Consider the following 20429-nt stretch of genomic DNA (forward strand, 5'->3'; position numbering starts at 1 on the left):
ATCGGCTTTTGCACTGAAGCAAGGTTGATCTGGATTCTGAGGAAGTTATGTAACTGAAGATGCCTGGGTTTCCCATGGTGAGATCAAAGTTTGGACCCATATCTCAATGTGCCCTGCCCAGCCTTGTTCACGCGTCCCTTCCCTAAACACACCCCAAGCCTCGGGGACAACACAGAGATCCAACGACAAGCTTATCAGGGACCTGCTATCTGCCACACTCTGTGCTCAGTGCTCTCACGGTCTGGCAGCATTCCCATCTGAGGGCTGCAGAGTCCAGCCTCCGAGATATGACACCCTGTGGACGATGCTCACAGGAAGCCACTGAGACCCATGGTCTCCGTCCTCAATGAAAAATAGAACTTGGGCTGGGGAGATGCTCGGTAGAGAAGCATTTGTGCTGTAAGAATGAGATCAAGTCCCCAGACTTTATTAATTCTAAATGGGCACAGCAGCCTGTCTTCAATCCCAGCACACATGAGCCAGCGCTAGGGAATCCCTGGAGAAAGCCAGCAGGTTAGAATAACCAAGTCAGAGAGCTCTGGGTTGCCAGAGAGATCCTGCCTGAAAACAGAAGGTGGAGGTGATGGAAGTGTACGCCTGACACTACTCTGGGCTCCAGATGCATGTTCTCATATGTGCATTCACATTTGCATGAGCACATGGACCCACATGCATATGAGTATGCACACGTGTGCAAAAGTTTTTAAAAAATTAACTAGGGCTCTTCAGCCGAGATAAATAAACCAAGGTGTCCATCAATAAGTGAATGGATGAAGAAAATACGGTATATGCAAATAGACACACACACTCACACACACACACACTTAATGGAACATTACTCAGCTATAAAAAATGAATGAGGTTCTGCGTTTGGGATGTGACTGAATTGGTAGCATGTTTGCTTAACATCCAGAAAGTCCAGATTTGATCCCTAGCACCAAATAAAAGTGGGGACAGTGACGCATGCCTATTCCCCCAGCAGCTGGGCACTCTGGGACACATCTTTAATTCCAGTACTTTAGGTAGGTCTCTGTGAGTTCAGGCCAGCCTGGTCTACATCACGAGCTCCAGGCTATCCTGTCTCAACAACAAACAAACAAACAAACAAATTAAAAATCCTCTCTCTGTTTCCCCACAGCAATCCTCATGGTTGCCCCTAGAGTTACAACTGAACTGCGGCTGTACCGTACCCTCTTCCTTGCCTATGCTTCCTGTGGGTTCCACAGGTAACCCCTCCCTTCCTGCCTTATCACCGTGTTCCAGCCCCCAGCTCAACCACAGGCCACACCTGCCAGAAGACCAGGTAAGCAGCTCCTGGGCCTTCTCCACTCTTCCTGTTTTCCCAGGCCCAGTCTTCAGAGTTCCCCTAGGGCTACAATAGACTATCCCCCAATACACCTCCAGCTACTCCACAAAAAGAGAAACAGAAGGAAACATTACACAGTTCATTTCATAAGGGCACAGTTACCCTGATACCCAAACCACACGAAGACTCAACCAATTTCCCTTATGAACATAGATATAAAAATACTCAGTAAAATACTTGCAAACTGAACCCAAGAACACACCGAAAATATCACCCACCATGACCAAGAAGGCTTCATCCCAGAGATGCAGGGATGGTTCAGCATACGAAAATCAGTAACTGTAGTGCACCACATAAATAAACTGAAAAACAAAAACAAAAAACCCCACATGGTTATCTCATTAGATGCCAAAAAAGAAGCCTTTGACAAGATGCAACACCCCTTCAAGATGAACGTCCTGGGGAGATTAGGGGTACAAGGCACATACATACCCATACATAATAAAGGCAATTACAGTAGGCCTATAGCCCATGTCATATCAAATGGAAAGAAACTCAAAGCAATTCCACTACAATCAGTAACAGACAGGTTGTCCACTCTCTCCGTGCGTATTGGTTAGTACTGGAAGTCTTGGCTAGAGCATTAAAGACAAGCGAAGGAGGTCAAGGGGGTGCAAACTGGGAAAAAAAAGGGTAAAAGTATTTTTATTTGAAAATGATATCATAGTACACATAAGTGACCCTAAATATTCCAGACAGATCCATATGGATCGTCCTACACAAAACTCAAATCCAAGTGGATCAAAGACCTCAAAATAAACTGGACACACTGAACCTGATAAAGAGAAAGCAGGAGTAGACTGGAATGCACTGGCACAGGAGGCGACTTCCTATGGCTCCTCCTACAGGACAGGGCACCTGCAGCTCAGACACTGAGATCAACAATTCGTAAATGACACCTCATGAAACTGGAAAGCTTCTATGAGGCAAAGGACACCATCACCTGATCAAAGTGGTAGCCTACAGAACAGGAAAAGATCTTTACCAACTCCACACAGAGGTCTAATTTCCAAAATATATAACGAACTCAAGAAACTAGATACCAAAAAACCCAAATAATTTAATTTCAAAATGGAGTATAGATCTAAAAAGAGAGTTCTCAATAGAGGAGTCTCAGCTGGCTGGGAAACACCTAAAGAAATGTTCAACACCCTTAGCTACAGGGAAACGCAAGTCAAAACTACTTTCGAATTCTATCTTACACCTGTCAATCATAACAAGTGGCAGCCCATTCGGGTGAGGATGTAGAGCAAAGGGGACACTCCTCCACTGATGGAAGGAGCAAAGTACAAACTTATAGAGACACTATGGCAATCAATATGGCCGTTCCTCAGAAAACTGGAGATTGACCTACCTCAAGACCCAGCGGTACCATTCTTGGAAATGTACAGGAGGGACATTTCATCTTTACTCCAAGGACACTTATTCAACTATGTCCCTTGCAGCTTCATTCATGATAGCCAGAGACCAAAAACAGCCCGGACGTCCTTCAACTGAGGAATGGATAAAGAAAATGTGGTACATTTACACAATGGGATGTCACCCAACTATTAAAAAAAAGATATCACAAAATTTGCAGGCACATGGATGTAACTAGTAAAGATTATCCTGAGTGAGGGAACTCAGTCCCAGAGAGACAAACATGCTGTGTTATTAGCTGTTAAGTAGTAACAATTACTTGGCACATGGATCTCCCTGGGAAGAGGAAGCAGATAGAGATGGAAGCAAGAGGGATCGGGTGGAGGAGGATGAAGGGAGAGACAGCTGGAATTGAGGAGCATTTGGGGGTACCATGGAAAGCTAGTACAGTGGAAACCTCCTGGACTCTATGAGGGTGAGCCTACTGAGGACTCCTGGTAGTGGAGAATTCGGAGTCTGAATTGCCTGGCCATCTTCTGTAGGCAGGTCAGGCTTCCGGTGGTGGGTGGATTGCGTTTGGTTGAGTTGTTGACTAAGGGGCCCTGTGGAGATCCCTAAACAACCCAGGCTGATTCTAGGACAGAGAGTTGTTCTCCAAAAAACTGGCAGTAGGGTCCCATTGCTGAGGACAACATCCACGGAGATCATTAAATGCAGAGTGGTCAAACGGTGCCCACGTGGAGCCTTCAACCCTAAGTTATACTCTCTTGAGGGTGGGAAGGCACTCTGAGAAGCCTGGACATCAGCCCAGCCACAGCCCTCCATTTATAATCCGTTTTGCCTGCAAAGTGTGCTAGGGAATGCTGGCACAGAACTTATGAGAGTGGCCAGTCATTGTCTGGCTTAACTTGAGGCTCACACCAGGAAAGGAATCTCATGCCTGGGTGACCAGAACCCAGAGACTGGATAGCCTGGAAACCTAGGTTAGAACCAAACACAACTGGCGAAAACAACAAGAGATTCCTAATGACATTGGGCTATTTATATATCGATGCCCTGTCCAGTCATCATCAGAGGCTTCCTCTGGCAGGGGGAGGTCTCCATTGCGTCTCTCCTCTTAGACCTCAGGGAACCCCAGAGAAGACAGGGAGGAAAGATTGCAGGCATCAGAGGGGATGGGACACCAGGGGAGAATGAATCAACCAAGCAGGACTCTGTGGGCTCACAGACACTGGAGAGGGAATCATGGAGCCTGCATGGGTCTGCACCAGGTCCTGTGCTCATACGCTGTGACTGTTAGCTTGGGGTTTTTTGTGGGACTCCTAGCAGTGGGAGTGGGTGGGTCCCTGACTTTTACCTGCTCTTGGGATTCTTTTCCTCCTCTTGAGTTGCCTTGATCAGCCTCATTACAAGGGCTCATGCCTTGTCTTATATTTTGTTTTCTTGTGTTCGGTTGCTGTCTCTTGTAGGCCTGCTCTTTTCTTCCTTTTTTCCCCCTTCCTCTTCCAGCTTTATTGGAATAATTTAAAATTACACTTTCCGTTTTTTAGGACTTCAGTTGCTTTTTTCGTCTGACTTTTAAAAACTGATTACAGTCAATGAAACACAGTGATACAGTATACAGAAATAACATCTTGATTTCTGTGAGAGTGCATTTCACCACAATTCCTGGATAGCTCCAGTTTATGCTAACTCTGAGCGTCAGACGTTTACTCTGGGTTTTAGATTTAGTCTTTGAAAAATATGTGCTCTACACCTTGCCATCACCTTCTGTACGTCCAGCATCCACACTGGGATGCAGCTGCTCCTGTGTTAGGCTTTAGCCAGATTCCCTGGCCTAGCCTTTAACGCGTTTGTCTTTTCAGTCTACGCCCAACTCCACTGTACGTTCTATGAGGGCCTGATGCAGATGTTACCTGATGTTATTTAATAGCTACTGAGGTCAGACAATCCAAGGCCGTCATTATGCTAAGAAGTAAAGGGATTTATGGAAGCTTAGATGAATCCTGAATTGGTTTTACCTCCTACACGGGAACACACTCAAACCCAGAAGGGCTTACTGGTCTGACTGAAGCCTTCCCATTCATTAATCCCTATTCACCAGTGGCACGGAAAGGGGGTTCTTTAACAAGACATTATATATAACACCTCTTCCAAACTAAACGTAAGCCTTTTTTTGTAGTTAAATGCAGAAATTCATTTTTTGCCATCCCTTTCCTTCTTTTACACTGCACGTAAAGCTCACTGGCCTGGGAACACCCTCTATCTGCCAACCTTTGGCCAGTGAAGAGGATTCAGAGAAAAAATAATACAACCATCAATCAGAAAAAGGAGGGGCAACAAAGGAAAATAATTAGACTGTACCCTCAATCGTGCATTCCCGTGAGAGATGCCCTGACTCACCACAGCGCTAACAGCTGACGTCACTTGTCTTGCTGCAACGGATGGCTACATGACCAGTTTCACCACACCTATAGCACTTCACCTTGGTGCAGTCTTTTTGAATATGTCCAAGTTCATCACAAGAATAACACTTCTGCTCATCGGCGTGGTCACACTCTGAGCCAGATGGCCTGGCTTGCCATAGTTGCAGTTGCATGCCTCTCACCTCTCTCGGGCTCCTTGCAGTGCTTGGCAATGTGGCTGCCTCTATCACAGTTATAGCAGGCATCCTCCTGAAGATCACAATCCTTGGCAAGACGACCAGACTCATCATAGCGGTAAGGGATGTCAGAAAAGCGATGAGGAAACAAGGTGGAACCCTCTGCCGCGGCTTCTCATTCCACGACCCCGACCTCCACCAGTAGGGCATTCCCTGGCCCAATGGCGAGATCGTCCACACTTGAAGCATTCATTGCTGCTCATAGCTGCAGTTAGAGCTTCGGCGTCTGAGCTGCCCACAGCAGAGGAGACTCGGATGTAGCCCCAAGAAGGCGACCGGAAAAGCTACGGCTGTTTATTTTCAGGGTCCCTGCCTGAGCCGCACGTGGTTTTGCACACGGCCCCACTCTCGCCGCAGCACACCGCTCTCCTCTGCTTCGCCCCGCGTCCAGCCTGCTCTTTTCTTAAGGGAAATCGAGGGGTAGTGGATCTAGGGGAGAGGGGAGGTGATGGGGGGCCGAGAAGAGTAGAGTGTGGGAAAACTGGTCAGAATGAACTGTAAGTGAGAATATATTTTCAACTTTAAAAAAGTCCCTAGGCGAGGAGCTAGTGATGGTTTCTAGGACACAGAGTCAGTTTTCTTTAAGATTGACCATGCTCCAGAGGATGACCCCACAACCCCATGAATGGGTGACAACACAAAGTTGACTTGGTGGGGGATAGGTAGGTAGATAGATAGATAGATAGATAGATAGATAGATAGATAGACAGACAGACAGATGGCATGAAGTTGGGAGGAGAGGAAAGAGGCTCTGGGAAGAGTTAGGGAAGGAGGGGATAAATACGATCAAAATACATTGTGTGCTTTTATTAAGTTATCAAAGAATTAATTAAAATATTTATTTTAAAAAGAAGTTTGAGGACATCTTCAGTTACATATCATATTTGAGGACAATACAGGCTACGGGAGACCCTGTCTCAAACAAACAAACAAATTCCTGTCAGCTACAACAAAATGTGTCACTCGTATGTGGTGACAGGGCTCGGTAGGTAAGGTGCTCGCTGCCAAGGCTGATGACCTGAGTCTGATTTCCCAGGCCCCACAGGACGGAAAGAAGGAGGCAAATTTCCAAAGTTGTTCTCTGGGCACCACATGATTCACCTGCAAAGAATAAAGAGAAAAATGCATACATAAATAAAGTGTAAAAACCTGTAAGTGGTAAGGGAGGCCAGCGGGAGGAGGGACTAAGAGATCTGGGTTGACAGGTGTCAACATATCGTTAGGAAGAACAAGTGCTTGTTTTCAGTAAATCTCAATATATTGCTTTCAATAATCTGTTCTGTATCTCAAGGTAGCCTGAAGGGCGGAGATGCAGGTTCCCCACAGTCGCTTTGAGCACGTTAATAAACTTTAGTTCACAACGATGCATGGATGTCGCATGAAGAAATCAAAGCCTCCCCTTGGGGTCACTGAACCAAGAGTGAGCCCAGATTAGAACTCTCCACTTCAGTCTCCCTGTGTCTTCTGTCCTCTTGTCTGTCTGTTGTATGAGTCTGAATCTGTGTCTGCCTGAAGGCTGCCGTGTGACTGTGTCCCCGTGCGTCTGTTTGTCTGAAGGTGTCTGTCCCTAACAAAGGGCTTTGCCCTGTTCTTATTGCACAACACAGAAAGCATCGCAGGGGGGAGGGGTGAGGGAGACTTCACAGAAATCGTAAGCAGAATCTTACAGGGGACTGAGTCACCAACTGCAGCTGTCCCAGATGGCTAACAGTGCTACAAACACCGGTGTTTGTCAGGCCGTGTCTGTATGTTGTGTCCAACATTCATGATAGATGTTCACTTTATAAGACTGCTTTCAGCCTATATTTACTGATTTCAGCAAATTATTATCATAACGTACATATATATGTGCATACATACACACATATATACATACACACATACATACACACATACACACATACATGCATACATACACACATACATGCACACATACACACATGCATTAACCTGGGCCAGGAATACAGAGGAGTCCATAACTTAAAGTCACAGCTCTGCATTAGCTAGGTTGTAAAAGTCGATTACATGGAGAACCCAAGGCAGGCAAGATTGCTGTGACAATGTTCTCTTAAAGCCAGGCTGAACAAACTTGCTGTGTAGACCAGGCTGACCACAAACCGAGAACCTCCTGCCTCTGCCTCCCAAATACTGGGGACTGTAAGTGTGTGCCACTATGTCTGGCCAGGATAGTAGTCTTTGGTGACCTCAGGGTGTATTATCATCCCAGCTGTGAGGTCCAGAAAGGGTTCCAGTCTCTAGACGTTGAAAGACATTTTCATAATATGCACATCTGCTTCTCAACACAAAGAAATAATCTTTAAGGTGAAAGAGCCACCACAAATCTTAAAGGTTCCTGCCATCACCTCAAGTAGATCCACACGTGTCGGCTGGATCCACACGGTGGAGGAGATCTGGAGAAACTTAACAGCGCATTGGTAGGTGGAAATCTGGAAGCCTCCTGAGTGCCTCCTGCAATTTGACTTACATGAGTTTCCCAGCATTGAGAAGTGGAGGCAGGGGTGGGGGGTTTGAGACCTAACTCAGCTGCATGTGGAGACGGAGGCTGGTCTGGGTTACATGAAACCATGTCTTTAAGAGCACAAGCAATAACATGCCCCCGGTACTGAAAAAATAAAATAACCTCCATTTAGAGAAAATTACAGCAAGTCTTTTGTCACCAGTGAGAATTTTTTCCAAATGTGTATATCCATTTTTGGTCAGCTCGCTCCTAAATTCCCCATTTTACAGCAGTGTCTGCAGAAGAGGAGAACGCTGGGAGAGCTTGGCCCAGGAAAACAGCCGAACACGAGCACTGCTTTCTCTGCATGTGACCTGTGCTTTCATAGCAGGTTGTCGGTCACACTTAAACCTCTCCCAGACACCTTGAAGAGCCAAGCGCCCCACGCTGGGGCTCCTGTATATTTGGAGTAAGTAAGATCGTCCGGCTTTAGTGTGATCCTTGGGGAGTTTTGCCAGGAATGAAAAGCTAGCTGGGTCACAAGTCACAGCCCAGGGAGGGATGAAGACCCAGAGTCTTGTCTTACAATCTTCACATTACCAAGCAAAAAGTTGTGATTTTTCTCCAGCCAGGCATCTCCCTGTTTTCCGGAAGTCCTCTTCAAAGTCTGGCTTCCCTCATGTCTGTCTGTCTGTCTGTCTGTCATTTTTTTTTCTTTCCCTGTCCTCACTTTGTCCCCAGGGCTCTGATCTCACTGCCCTGAAAATGCCTCTTCATCTGCTTCAGTTAACTTTTATTGTCAGTTTGACATGACCTGGGCAGAGAGAGTCTCAGTAGGGAACTTCTCAGACCGGAAAGGCTTGTGGGCAGGTCTGTAAAACATTATCTTGACACAAGACTGCTGTAGGAGTGCTCAGCTCACCATGAGCCCTAAGCTGGTGACACTGTTATTGCTTGGCAGGGAGACCCCACTCTCTCCCAGTCACTAGTGACACTCTTTTTCCAGAGTGGCCTGGTTTGTGTAATGTGACTCCTCTGTACCCCTTTATAGGGGCGGCCCCCTTTATAGCCATTGGTCTTTGCCCTGAAATTCTTATAAGCTCCTGGTGGGGGACAACATGGGGGGCACTGACACCATTGTCTTTATTGCTATGTGACTGGGAGCAAGAAAAGCTGATGAGAGAGAAAGTCATTTCTCATGCGGCTGACAGAGTGAGCTGTGCAGCCACCAGTTGACTGCAGGCTGCTGTGCTGCTAGTGGCAATAATACGTTCATTTAGCTGTGATGTGGATTGAGTCTTTGGTCTTCTCCTGCTGGATTAGACAGGTGGTCCTGGACTGTCTGAAGCAGCTGAGTGTTGGGAGCACAGCGTGACGGTCCTCGTGGCCTTGGATCTCTAGAGAAATCTGGCATGTTAACTGTGTGGGATTGTCTTTCCAATGGGAAAGCTGTAAAACAAACAAATAACAAACCCGCTCTTCCATTCAGGAGCTGGGATGTGGGAATTGGCCTGGTGAACTGCATTATGGGCCAGGCCACATCAAGTGCCTGCAATCAGGACCAGGGCGAGAGGTGGCTAGTAATCTAAAAGGCCCTTCCAGTTGGGGGCTCCCCAAGCTTCCAAACCAGGACAGAGATGGCTAATAGACCGTCTGTATGTCTGAGTCAAGCCAGAGTCTTCCCTTGGCCCTTAAGCTAGCACACGCAGCCTATCTCTGGAACCTATCTTCTTGGAGGAAACGACTTGTACCCCAAGTCAAATTTTGGTATAATTCTACTTCTGAATATACTGGGGATTGTGTTATCAAGGAAATCTTTTTCCGAATCCTACTGTGCTTACATTGTTGGGAATAAACCATCTCATACAAGATTCCTGAAGTCTTGATTTGGGTTGACAAAGCCAGTCTGATCCAAATTCCATTCTCACCTCTTGACAGTTCACTCCCTTTCCTGACACCTACAGAGACCCCCTCAGCTGCAGCATCACTCCCCGGTCTCTGCTTCAGTTCCTGCTTGAGTTTGCTCTCTGAATCCCTCAGGGGGCTAGACTTAGAAATGTAGGCCAAATAATCCCTTCTTCTCAAGTCGCTGTGAATCGGGATTGTCACAGTAAGACAGTCTTTGACCGTTCTTCTGGTTTTGCTGTCAGAGGGTGAATGGCTGTACTAGATCTGCCTTAGGTTCCTGCATGGGATGAAGTGACCCCAGATTGAACCTACACATGAACATGCACAAACCAAAAGAAATCTTCCCTCTCTGGAGATGTTTCTGTGAGATTGTTGTAACCAATAAATTAACACATTCCTATTTGTACATCGAAGTCCTAAACTCCAGTCCCCTGGGATGGGATCCTTTTTGGAGACAGGGCCATTGAAGACAGAGGCCTATGACAAGCTGAAGGGGAGCAGACTCCACTGACACCTTGACCTCAGACTCCCGGCCCCTGGAACTGGGAGACAAAAGTCTTGGTCACTTGCTCTGAGGGACAGGTTCAACGTCCAGTCCTGAAAGAAATCACTGAATGGGGAATCTCACCATGGTGACATCTAAGTGACCTTGGCCAGAAATTCCACTTGTTTAATCATTAATTGGGCGCTTTGGATTTTCTAGTTCAGTTCAAACATACCTGAAGTTCAGACGTGGCTTTGGGCTGTCAACTGCACAAGTCACTTTTGATAGAGACCTCTTCTCTACATTCTGTGACAAAAAGAGCCAGGAGCAGAAGGCAAGAGACCCAAGACCCGTTTTGTCCAGTGGTTTCTCTGACTTCTTAACCTCCTGACTTAAGTGGCTTGCACAAAGGGTTCTCAAAGCCACAGTCTACCTTCTGAAATGGCAGCAAAATCAGTCTGCTGACATTTGCTTACTGTCCTAGTTAGGTAGTTGCTGCTGCTGTTGTTATCAACTTGGCAGAAGTTAGAGTTATCTGGGAAGAAGGAATCTCAGATGATGACCGCAGGTCTGGTCTGCAGGCTACTCCTGAGGGTATATAAAATCTATCTTCTTAACAGATGGCAAGAGGGCTGCTTGTTCTAGCTGCCCCCAGCACCATCAATCTCATTTTGTGACAAACCTGAGGCCCAGAAGGGCTAGTGACTTGCCAGAGATATCCCAGAGTCAAACCTAACTTCAAACCTAAACTAGCTAAGTGCAGCCTTGTTCACCAACCACCAGTAGTGTTTCTGTATCGTTTTGTGTTTGGCCAGGGTGCGTGCCCCGGGCCACTCCATGGAGTTCTGTCATGCTGCCCAAGGAGAGCTGCTGTGACTCATGTGGCTTCCTCATCCAGTTTGGATAGGTGCCAGGGCTGGGCAAACAGCCCACCGCTCTTTCTTGTCAGCGGGTGCATTTCCCGTAAATGGTGACTTTTGACTGCTCCCTCTGAGTCCTGCCAGCCCTTTTGGTCAAAGACAGCATAGCCCTACTGTCTGCCGGTCAGGACCTTTGAACTTCTTCCAAATAGTAACAGCAATCTTGAGAAAGTCCTCAGAACTGGACTTTGTCCAGCCCAGGCTAGCCAAGCCCCCCACTGCTTCAGGTCTAGAATCTCCTGATTTAAATGTGTCCTGGATATATACAGAACAGATGTTTGAGAGCTGGGGCTGGCCGGGAAGAATGGGCCCTGGACTAGGAGTGCGTGTGTGTGTGTGTGCGCGCGTGTGTGTGTGTGTGCACACGCATGTGTGCACTCGAGCAATGTGGGGGGTTGGGATTGGAGATTCAGACAGGACCTGGATGGGTATCTGGACCTCTCTTTGCTCCCCGGTTCTATAATATCACCATGCTCTCTACGCTGGGCAGACACTGATGGGTGTACTTCATAGAGTTGTATACCTTTCCCTCACTAACCACACAGCACTAAGTGCCCAGAATGTTCTGGAAGCTTCCATCGTCAGTGAAAAGTTGCATTCATTCTTCTGGAGAAGTGGCTCTCACCTTCCTAACACTGTGAGCCTCTAATATAGTTCCTCATGCTATGGTGACCCCCAACTATAAAGCTATTTCATTGCTACTTCACTATTGCAGGTTTGCTACTGTTATGAATTGTGATATGAATATCCGTGTTTTCCAATGATGGTTTGAACCGCAAAGGGGTCACGATCTGCAGGTTATGAGCCCCTGTTCTGGAGGTAAGTCCTAGGGGAGCTGAAAGTTCAAACAAGAGGATTAGTGATCACCAAAACTGCTAGAACAGAAACAAGTCCAGTTGGCATTTAGATCCTAAAACTTGAGAGGGACTTAGCTTGCACACAGGTGCTCTATCCTGATGGTAAGGCCATGTGGCCCTGAAGGTCAAAGCCAAGTTAGAAGTAGGCTGGACTGAGATCAGACAGGGAAGCCCCACCCCCAGCCCTAGGGGAGCTTCAGCCAGATGAAGCCATCTGTAGTAGTAGCTGTTTACCCTGAGCACTCCATGTCCATGGCAACATTCCCCAAGATCCCTCTTGCCCCATCACCTGGAATGACTCTTCCATTTATCCCCAGGTAGGGCTGCATCTTACTGATTTGAAGCAAGGAATCCAGGCCACACGAAGGATTATTCGTTTTGCACAGAGTTTTACCTTCACTAAACTGACCTTGGAACTAAGCATCGGCTGATACACACTGTCACCCCAGCACTGAAGAGAAGGAGCCAGGGAGATGACAAATGTTTGGTCGGCCGAGGCTACAGAGAAACCTTACATGAAACTACAACAAGATAGAATAAAACAAGAAAGGGGAGCTCAGGATGCTGAGAAAGAATATAGCCTGGTTGGTAAAGTGCTGCCCAAAATACACAAATCATGGGGTTCGCCCCCAGCACAGCATAAGCCGGGGTTGGTAGTACACATCTCAGAGTTCAGGAGGTGGAGGTAGGAGAGTTGGAAATTCAACATCACTCTTGGATTTGAGTTCAAGGTTAGCCTGGGCTATATGAGACTCTGTCTCAAAACAAAACAAAACAAAAACGAAAATAAAACCACAACTAAATTAGTAGCCAAGTGTGGTGTCACACACTCATAATCCCAGAGATCTGCACCCACAAGGCAGGCCAAGGGATCAGAAGTTCATGGCTATCCAAACCAAAAGTGTGATGCCAGCCTAGGCTGTATAAGACACCAACGCCCTGGCTAAAATCTTAAATTAAGAAAAGATAGAAGGAAAGAGCATTGCACAGGAGGCGGAATTTGCACAGGTCCCAGAAGGGCAAACTCCAGCAGGCTCCAGCAGGCTCCAGCAGGGACCAGCAGGGACCAGCAGGGACCAGCAGGGACCAGCAGGCTGCAGCAGGGACCAGCAGGCTCCAGCAGGCTCCAGCAGGTTTATCTCTTCAAACAAAGGAGACCTTCCTTCGCCCCTGAAATGCTGGGGCAAGGTAACTTACAACCTAGTGGTCCTTTGCTATTTTTAGGACCGGGCTTCAGACCTACATAAAATCAGACACTGGGGTGCAGAGCTGGGAGGGTCAGGTAGAAGGATATTCTCAGTTACAGAATGAGTTTGAGGTCAGCCTGGATTCCATGAGACTGCATCTCAAAACAAACAACAAACAAACAAACAAACTCTAACTTATATTTCTTAAATTCGCTCCTTTGAAGCGTATTATTCACTGGTTCTGCGGCAGAGACAGATACCTCATGGAAGGTTAGACATAGACTCATGCCATTGTGCTCACAGGGGTTCCTCAGGTCCCAGCTCCTCTGTAAAGGCCATTAAATCAGTCACCAGGGGATAGTTTGCTGAGCCTCTACTCAGAGAAGGGCTCTTTATATGCACTGTGTCTAGTTGCTTGCAGTCCTGGATGGCAGAAGTGTGGTCCCACTTTATAGATGCAGGCACTGAGGCCAGACAGATGGTGTCTCCTGCACAGATGTCCCATCCAGACCTGTTGAAAATCAGACATTGAACTTCAAGGGTCTCCAGAACTCAATGGCTGTACAAGTCTGAAGACCCTCCAGGGACTGCTGGGGATCCAAGACTCAGCTCCAGGACCAGAAATAAGACTGAGCCTTGGGGCTCTGCTCCCTTCCTCATGCAGGTGGAGGAACAAAGAGCATGGGAGAAAAGGTTAGTGTTTCCCACAAGTCTCTGCTCTAAGTATCCCTACATTCCAAATACTCATACTATTTCCCTTATGAAAGGTAATTCCCCAAAGAGCTAGAATAGACTCTCAAATCTACCTAGTAACAGGTGACTCATCACAAGCCCCTCTCCCTAAGAGCAGAGGAAAGCCTGGCACCTCTTCCTCCACTTTGTGTTTGTCTCCTTGTGTTTAGGCCTGTCTGTCTCTCTTCATCCCCCTCAAGACTGAAGACAGCATGCTAAATCTGCAGTCGCCAGGACTCCAGAACTGCAAATCTCTCAGGCCGACCAACTGCAGATGAAGTCAGCCTGTGATAGTGAGGTCCCACCTCGGAATAACCAGGTTAGCCTCCCTGTTGACATCCGTGTTGGGAGTAACAGTGTTCAGACCGATTGGCACACGCTGAACAGTGAGGGACTCAGCCAGGACTGCTTGGTCCGGATGCTTCTGGCTCCTGACTTAGCTCTCCCTCTACTGAACCTAAGGCTTGTATCCCTTGTACCCTGAAGGTAAACTTGGGGTCACTGGGCCCCTTCACCTGCTTCTCCCCGGTGTGTTGATTAAATCTCTTGTTTTCATTCTCACCCACTTTTCTGTATGTGTATGGGACAGGCAGCTGAGCCTAGCTTACTCAGGCTGCCAGATGCTGCCCTGGCTTCAGACGTAAAACCCTACCTACAGTGTGACTGGAGCCGGCTTCAGAGCCAATGATAAACTCCCTGCACGGTTCTTGACCTTTGCCCTCCTGTCCTCTGCTCTGTGTGGGCAGCCCAGGGCAGGTGGAGAACAGGGTAACCTCATGTTCATACAGTGACCTTCATGGCTGATGGAGTGGTCAGTCCAGAGCTTTCCCACCCTGAGAATGTCAGTTAGCCCTGACGGGGCTTCCTAGGGGTTTTCCCACCCCCTGGCCCCAACTCAACGGACACCAGCAGCTGCTAGTCTTTCAGGTCAGAGGAAAAGCCCCTAAATGTACTACAATGCCCTCTTACCCCAACCTGGCCTCCACGGTAGATACTCTGCCCACGGCACTCCTGGTGGCTGTGGTTTCTCGGTGTCGTATCTGGGCCTGGAGCCAGCAATGGAGTAATGTTGTTGGGTTGGGGAGAGTCCACAGCACTTTCCAGAAAAACCTGCCTTTGTGGGCTTAGATGCTAATGCTTCCGGGATAATTGAGGCCTTGAGAACTGAACTCTCTGCTGCCCAAATAGTGGAACCAGACTCCATTCCAGCAGACACCCAGGCCCTTCCTCCAACACTGCCAGGTAGGAAGCTGGAGAGAAGGCCCTGGGTCTGACCCTGGGAGCACTGGCAGTCTGCTGGGCTGTGAGTGGACCATCTTGTCAGCTGAGCAGCAGAGATTTCAGAAACTGGTAGAACTGATACTGGGTTTGGAAATTATACATTTGCATATGAATACACAGGCAAATGTGTGTGCGTGAGCGTGCGTGTGCATGTACGTGTGTGTGTGTGTGTGTGTGTGTGTGTGTGTGTGTGTGTGAGACTGGGAATTGAACCAGGAGCCTCTTTTATGCAAGGCAAACACTCCAGCACTCACCCAAATCATTTGCTTGTGCATACACTCCCACCCCGCCCTTCCTATCTCATTTTTTTAAATAAACTTTTTGAGATAAGATCTTGCTAATTTGCCCCGGATGGCCTTGAACTTGTTTTGTATCTCAGGCTAGCCTAAAATTTATGATCCTCCTGCCTGAGCCTTCCTAAGTTCTGTGATTATAGGCCAACATTACCATGTCAGGCACGGTTTGGAAAACACTTCAAAAGGTTTGGCCTTTAAGACGGTCTTCTGTCCTAGAAGTAGTGCGTCCCCTCCTCCTTCCCTCGAGACAGAATCTCTGTGGCCTAAAGAATGGAGTATGCAGCTGGCAGCTCTGGCACAGCCAGAGGATCCAAGGCGAGGTGGCTCCTTACTGCACTCCAGCAGGGCCTGGAAGGGAGAAACTGAAGCTTGAAGTTTGTGGCCCAATAAGGGGTCACCAGGAGTCAGGCTAACAACTGCTTGTGGGCAGGAAGAAAGGGGAACTATGAAGCAAGGATATGGGGGCTAAGGAAGATTGTGTAGATGGTGGGGTGGGAATTGGGAAATGGCAGGGCAGGCATAGGGGAGACACAGTGACTCTGAAGGCCAGTAAGGCCTTCGCATGGCTATAGCTCTTCTTCTCAGTGTGCCCATTTCTGTGTCAATACCGCAGTTCCCAAGCCAAGCAACTAGATGCTGATCACACCTGGTTTTTGTTTGGTTTAGTTTTGTTTTTCTATGCAGCCAGGCAATCTTCTGCTTCAAATTTCCAGGAGTGCATGTCACAGGCTTGTACTACTATCTATGCCTGGTACAGAAGAATTCATTTTTTATAGAGCCAGCAAACTCTGCTTCCAACCTGAGCTCAGCTTCTGGATACCAATGTACATTCATGCTTTCAAACAACACACACACACACACACACACACACACACACACACACTGCCATCATCCCTCGCTGTCCTGGGTCCTGCTCTCTCTCTCTCTCTCTCTCTCTCTCTCTCTCTCTCACACACACACACACACACACACACACACACACACACACACACTGCCATCATCCCTCACTGTCCTGGGTCCCGCACCTTGCTCAGTCCTGCATCCTGCATGTTGAACCCTGCTCTGAGTGTTATACGGATGCCCCAGCTTCCCTGGGAATCCTCTCTGGCTCCGCCCCAGCCCGCGACTGCGCACTACCGAGCCCCTCCCCCATAGACAACCGAGCTGAGATTCCCAGCTGGAGCTCAAGCCAGCTGCTAGCTGAGCATCCTAAACCTTGGGCGGTAAAGGGCGGAGCTGGAGGCTGTGCTGTAGGGTCAAGTGGTACCCGAGAGAATGAAGCAGGTAGGGCTGCAGGGGTATGCCGCACTGGCAGGATAATGATGAAAAAGATCTTCACGGAGGTAGATGCACTGGCATCAGCTTAGACTGAACAGGGCCCCTAGTAGTAAGGAGGGTGGGGAAAGCCTAGGTTACTAAGGGAATAACGCTAGGAGGAGCACAGAGATATATCCGGGAAGAAAGGGTGCTCGTGCATGAAGGCTACCTGTGCACTTCGAGATGGCCTGCCACCTATCTGTTCCTGGTGTTCCCCAGGGCCTAGTGGATGATACTGAGGATGTGTCCCTGGACTTCGGCAATGAAGAGGAGCTGGCCTTTAGGAAAGCCAAGATCAGGTATGTTGACTCATTGGTCCCAAGCTGCATATTCATTCATTCGCCAACTCCTTCGTTCGAAATACACGGAGCAACTACTGTGTGCATGAGTTAAACAGACCCAGCCGCCTTTGAACCTAGAGTTTCGGGGCAGGGCCAAGGGTTCTCATGCTTTAGCACAACCCCACGGTTGAGGGGGCGGGTGGTTTTGAGGCGGTGACTATTAAGCTGCGACTAGATGCTGAGAAGCAGGCAGCCATAGGAGGCTCTGGAGGGAGAGAGTTCTAGCTAAAGGAACAGCAAGTGCAAATGCATCGGGGCAGCGGGGGAGCCAGCCAGAAAGTGCTTGATGCTCGAGTCAGCCATATTTATCCTTGGTCAGATCACATACCTGCTTGGCACTTCAGCATCAGAAGGCAGCAGGTCCAAGATGGAGAAGTGACTTGGCAGTACGCTTGCCAGTGGCCTAAACCCCTGATCCTTTTAGAAACATTCACAGCTCTGCCATGCCCACTTGTCCATCCTGCCCATCTCTAGCATACTTAGAGGTTTGGTACCTACTGCCTTCCCTTTGTTTTTTCTGGTACTGGGAATGGAACCTAGGGCCTTGCACATGCTAGGCAAAAGCGCTACCTCTCAGCTACACCCTCAGCCATTTACTTTATTTTCCCCTCCCATCAGACCATTGGATCCAAATACAACAGACTCTGAGAACAGAGTAAGTACATGGCTCTCCACGATCACTGTAACGAATTATCATAAACATCCTGGCTTCCTGTAGTTCAGTTGGTGGAGCTCCGGCCTAGCACGGACAGACCTGTGGGTTCCATCCTAACCACAGCATCAACAAAGCATGGAGGTGTGTGTGAGCACAGCGCTCCTTGTGCCTCTCAAGAATAAGGGCGTTTGTAACAATATCTCAAGCCTACTCAGCAACCTAGGGCGATTTACACCTCTGAATCCTTTACTATGCGAGGTCTGGGTGTGTAGTTCCGTTGGTAGAGTGCTTGCCCGGTATGCATGAAGCCCTGGGTTACAGTCCATTCCTAACACTAAATAAACTGGGCCTAGTAGCACACAACTGTAATCTTAGCGCCAAGGAAGTGGAGGCAGGGGTATCAGAAGTCCCTGGTCACCCTCAGCTACTCAGTGAGTTCAGAACCAACTTACACTACTTAAGCCTCTCTGTCTCTGCCTATCTATTTCTGTCAGTCTCTGTCAATCTCTCTCAGATCCTTTACTAAAGGAAGATCTCCTTTTCCATCTAATGTAACATCCACAAGTTCCAGAGATTGGAACCTAGATATTGGAGGCCCGTTATTCATCATTCATGCTGTAGTGATTGGAATCCTAAGCGGAGGAGTTTATAGAGCACCTAAACAATTACATGTTTACTGCCTGGTAAATATCACCTGTAAGCCTGACCCTAAGCTGGCAGCTGGGGCTTTGTGGAATACAGGACCAGCCCCTGCCTATGGAGTTGCCCAGGCTAGTGCCCTTCTGCCAGATAAAGGTTAGGCCCTGCTTTGTTGTGTGACTGCCCTGTACAACCCTTGCTTGCTTGATTTCAGCTGGCTTTCTCCTCCCTTATGCTGCTTGGGAGTCCCTGCGTAGGGAATGGTACCACCCACAATGGACTAGATCTTCCTCCTCCCTTAGTTAACAATCAAAGCAATTCCCCCAACCTGCTTGGATTATTCCACATTAGACTCTTCTCAAGTGATTCTAGGTTGTATCAAGTTGACAGCTAAAATCAGTGAGCCCAGATGTGGTCATCAGCTATAATGTGGTCACTAGCTACCTGTGGCTATTGAGCATTGCACTGTGCCTAGAGTTATGGAATTTGGTTCTGTTTAATTTTGATGTAAATGTAAACACCCACATGTAAGAGGTATTTTTCAGTGGAAGGATTTGGCTGTAGTAGTGGACCCTGTAGGGTCAGGACTGCAGGATGAAGACAGTGTCCTAGTCTCTTTCCTGTTGCTGTGATAAGATGCCTGACAACTTAGAAAAGGAAGCAGCTTAAGGAAGGAAGATTTATATTGGCTCACAGTTTATCAGCCAGGTGCATCACATTGTGGGAGTCACCATGGCAGGAGCTTGGTGCAGCTTGTCACAGTGTGTCAGAAAGTATAGTGGAATGCTTGTGCTCAGCTCCATTTTCCTTTTTATAGGGTCTAGGATCACAGCCTAGGGAATGGCACTGCCCACAGTGGGTAGTTCCTCTTCCATCAGATTATTCAAAGTAACTCACACTGGGCATACTGAGAGTTCTGTGTCCCAGGTAATTCTAGATCTTCTGTACTTGGCCCATTGAGATTACCCATCACAGACTGGTTTAGGGACAGAAGAAAGCAGAGGCTGGGAGGGTGGCCTAGGACACCTAGGAGGTATGATCTCCCTTTACTGTATGGTGCTTAAATTGTGGATGATGGAGAGGGAACTGGAGAGATGGGTTATTGGGTAAGAGCACTTGTGATGTAAGCATGAGGACCTGGGTTAAGCATGAGGATCCCCAGCTCTCACATAAAAAGCTGAACGTGGCCATGTGTGCCTATAACCCCAAAGCTTCGATACCGGCCACAGAAAGATTACTGGAGGTTTTTGGCCACTAGCTTAGCCAAGGAGGGGAGACAAAATGAGGTGAGGTCCAGGTTCAGTGAGATACCCTGTCTCAAGACCTTCTTCTTCTTGCCTGCCTCCCAGCACACACACACACACACACACACACACACACACACACACACACACACATTTTGGTAGCCAGTTTCAGTGGGCAGCAGAGAGGAGACCCTGGGAGCTAGAGGAATTACATTTACCACAGGTGGCAACTTCTCACCCATCTGAGAGCTGCCAATCCCAGAATCCTTTGATGTGCTCCCCAGCCTGCCTGGGAACTTAATGGGATCCCCAAGGGCTCTGCTGGTAGGCAGTCCTGTGAATATTCACTCAGCATTGTGGAGAATTGGGTTCTTTATTTTGTTTTGGTTTTAGTGTCATTTGTTGAGACACTATATAGGGTCTCACTATATAACCCAACTGCAAGATCCTCCTGTCTCCACCTCCCAAGTGCTGTGATTATAGATGTCACCCACACACCTGGCATAAAAATTATTCTATTTACTTACTTATTTTGAGGGAGCTGGGGACAGGGTCTTATGTAGCCTAGGCTAGCCTTAAACTCAGTGTATAGCCAAGGATGACCTTGAAGTTCTGATCCTCTTGCCTTTTCTTCCCGAGTGCTGAGGTTACAGGTGTGAGCAACCACACGTGGTTTATGTGGTTCTAGAATGTCTGAGTTGGAGTTTCTTTTGCTGTGATAAA

The 20429-nt window shown here is 47.9% G+C and overlaps 1 protein-coding gene and 1 pseudogene across 18 annotated transcripts in view; one reads left to right on the forward strand and one right to left on the reverse strand.

Annotated features, from left to right (window-relative positions):
* Positions 1 to 5078: 5078 nt before the first annotated feature.
* Positions 5079 to 5652, reverse strand: Cnbp-ps2 (CCHC-type zinc finger, nucleic acid binding protein, pseudogene 2; annotated as a pseudogene).
* Positions 5653 to 13095: 7443 nt separating this feature from the next.
* Positions 13096 to 20429, forward strand: part of Tvp23a (trans-golgi network vesicle protein 23 homolog A) — a 39471-nt gene continuing 32137 nt past the window's right edge. For 13 of the 18 annotated variants that reach the window (XM_087572734.1, XM_087572735.1, XM_087572736.1 and 10 more), the window contains exons 1-2: positions 16668 to 16794; positions 17047 to 17126. In XM_087572734.1, the coding sequence (XP_087428860.1) occupies positions 16786 to 16794; positions 17047 to 17126 (89 nt within the window). In that variant the 5' untranslated portion in view covers positions 16668 to 16785. Of the gene's footprint in view, positions 13203 to 13679; positions 13895 to 14103; positions 14253 to 16661; positions 17127 to 20429 lie in introns of those variants that run through there. The other 5 variants (XM_087572745.1, NM_001393687.2, NM_001108263.3 and 2 more) reach the window with 5 other exon arrangements.

Source organism: Rattus norvegicus, chromosome 10 (genome assembly GCF_021556685.1).
Source record: "Rattus norvegicus strain SHRSP/BbbUtx chromosome 10, alternate assembly SHRSP_T2T, whole genome shotgun sequence".
Lineage (NCBI taxonomy): Eukaryota > Metazoa > Chordata > Mammalia > Rodentia > Muridae > Rattus > Rattus norvegicus.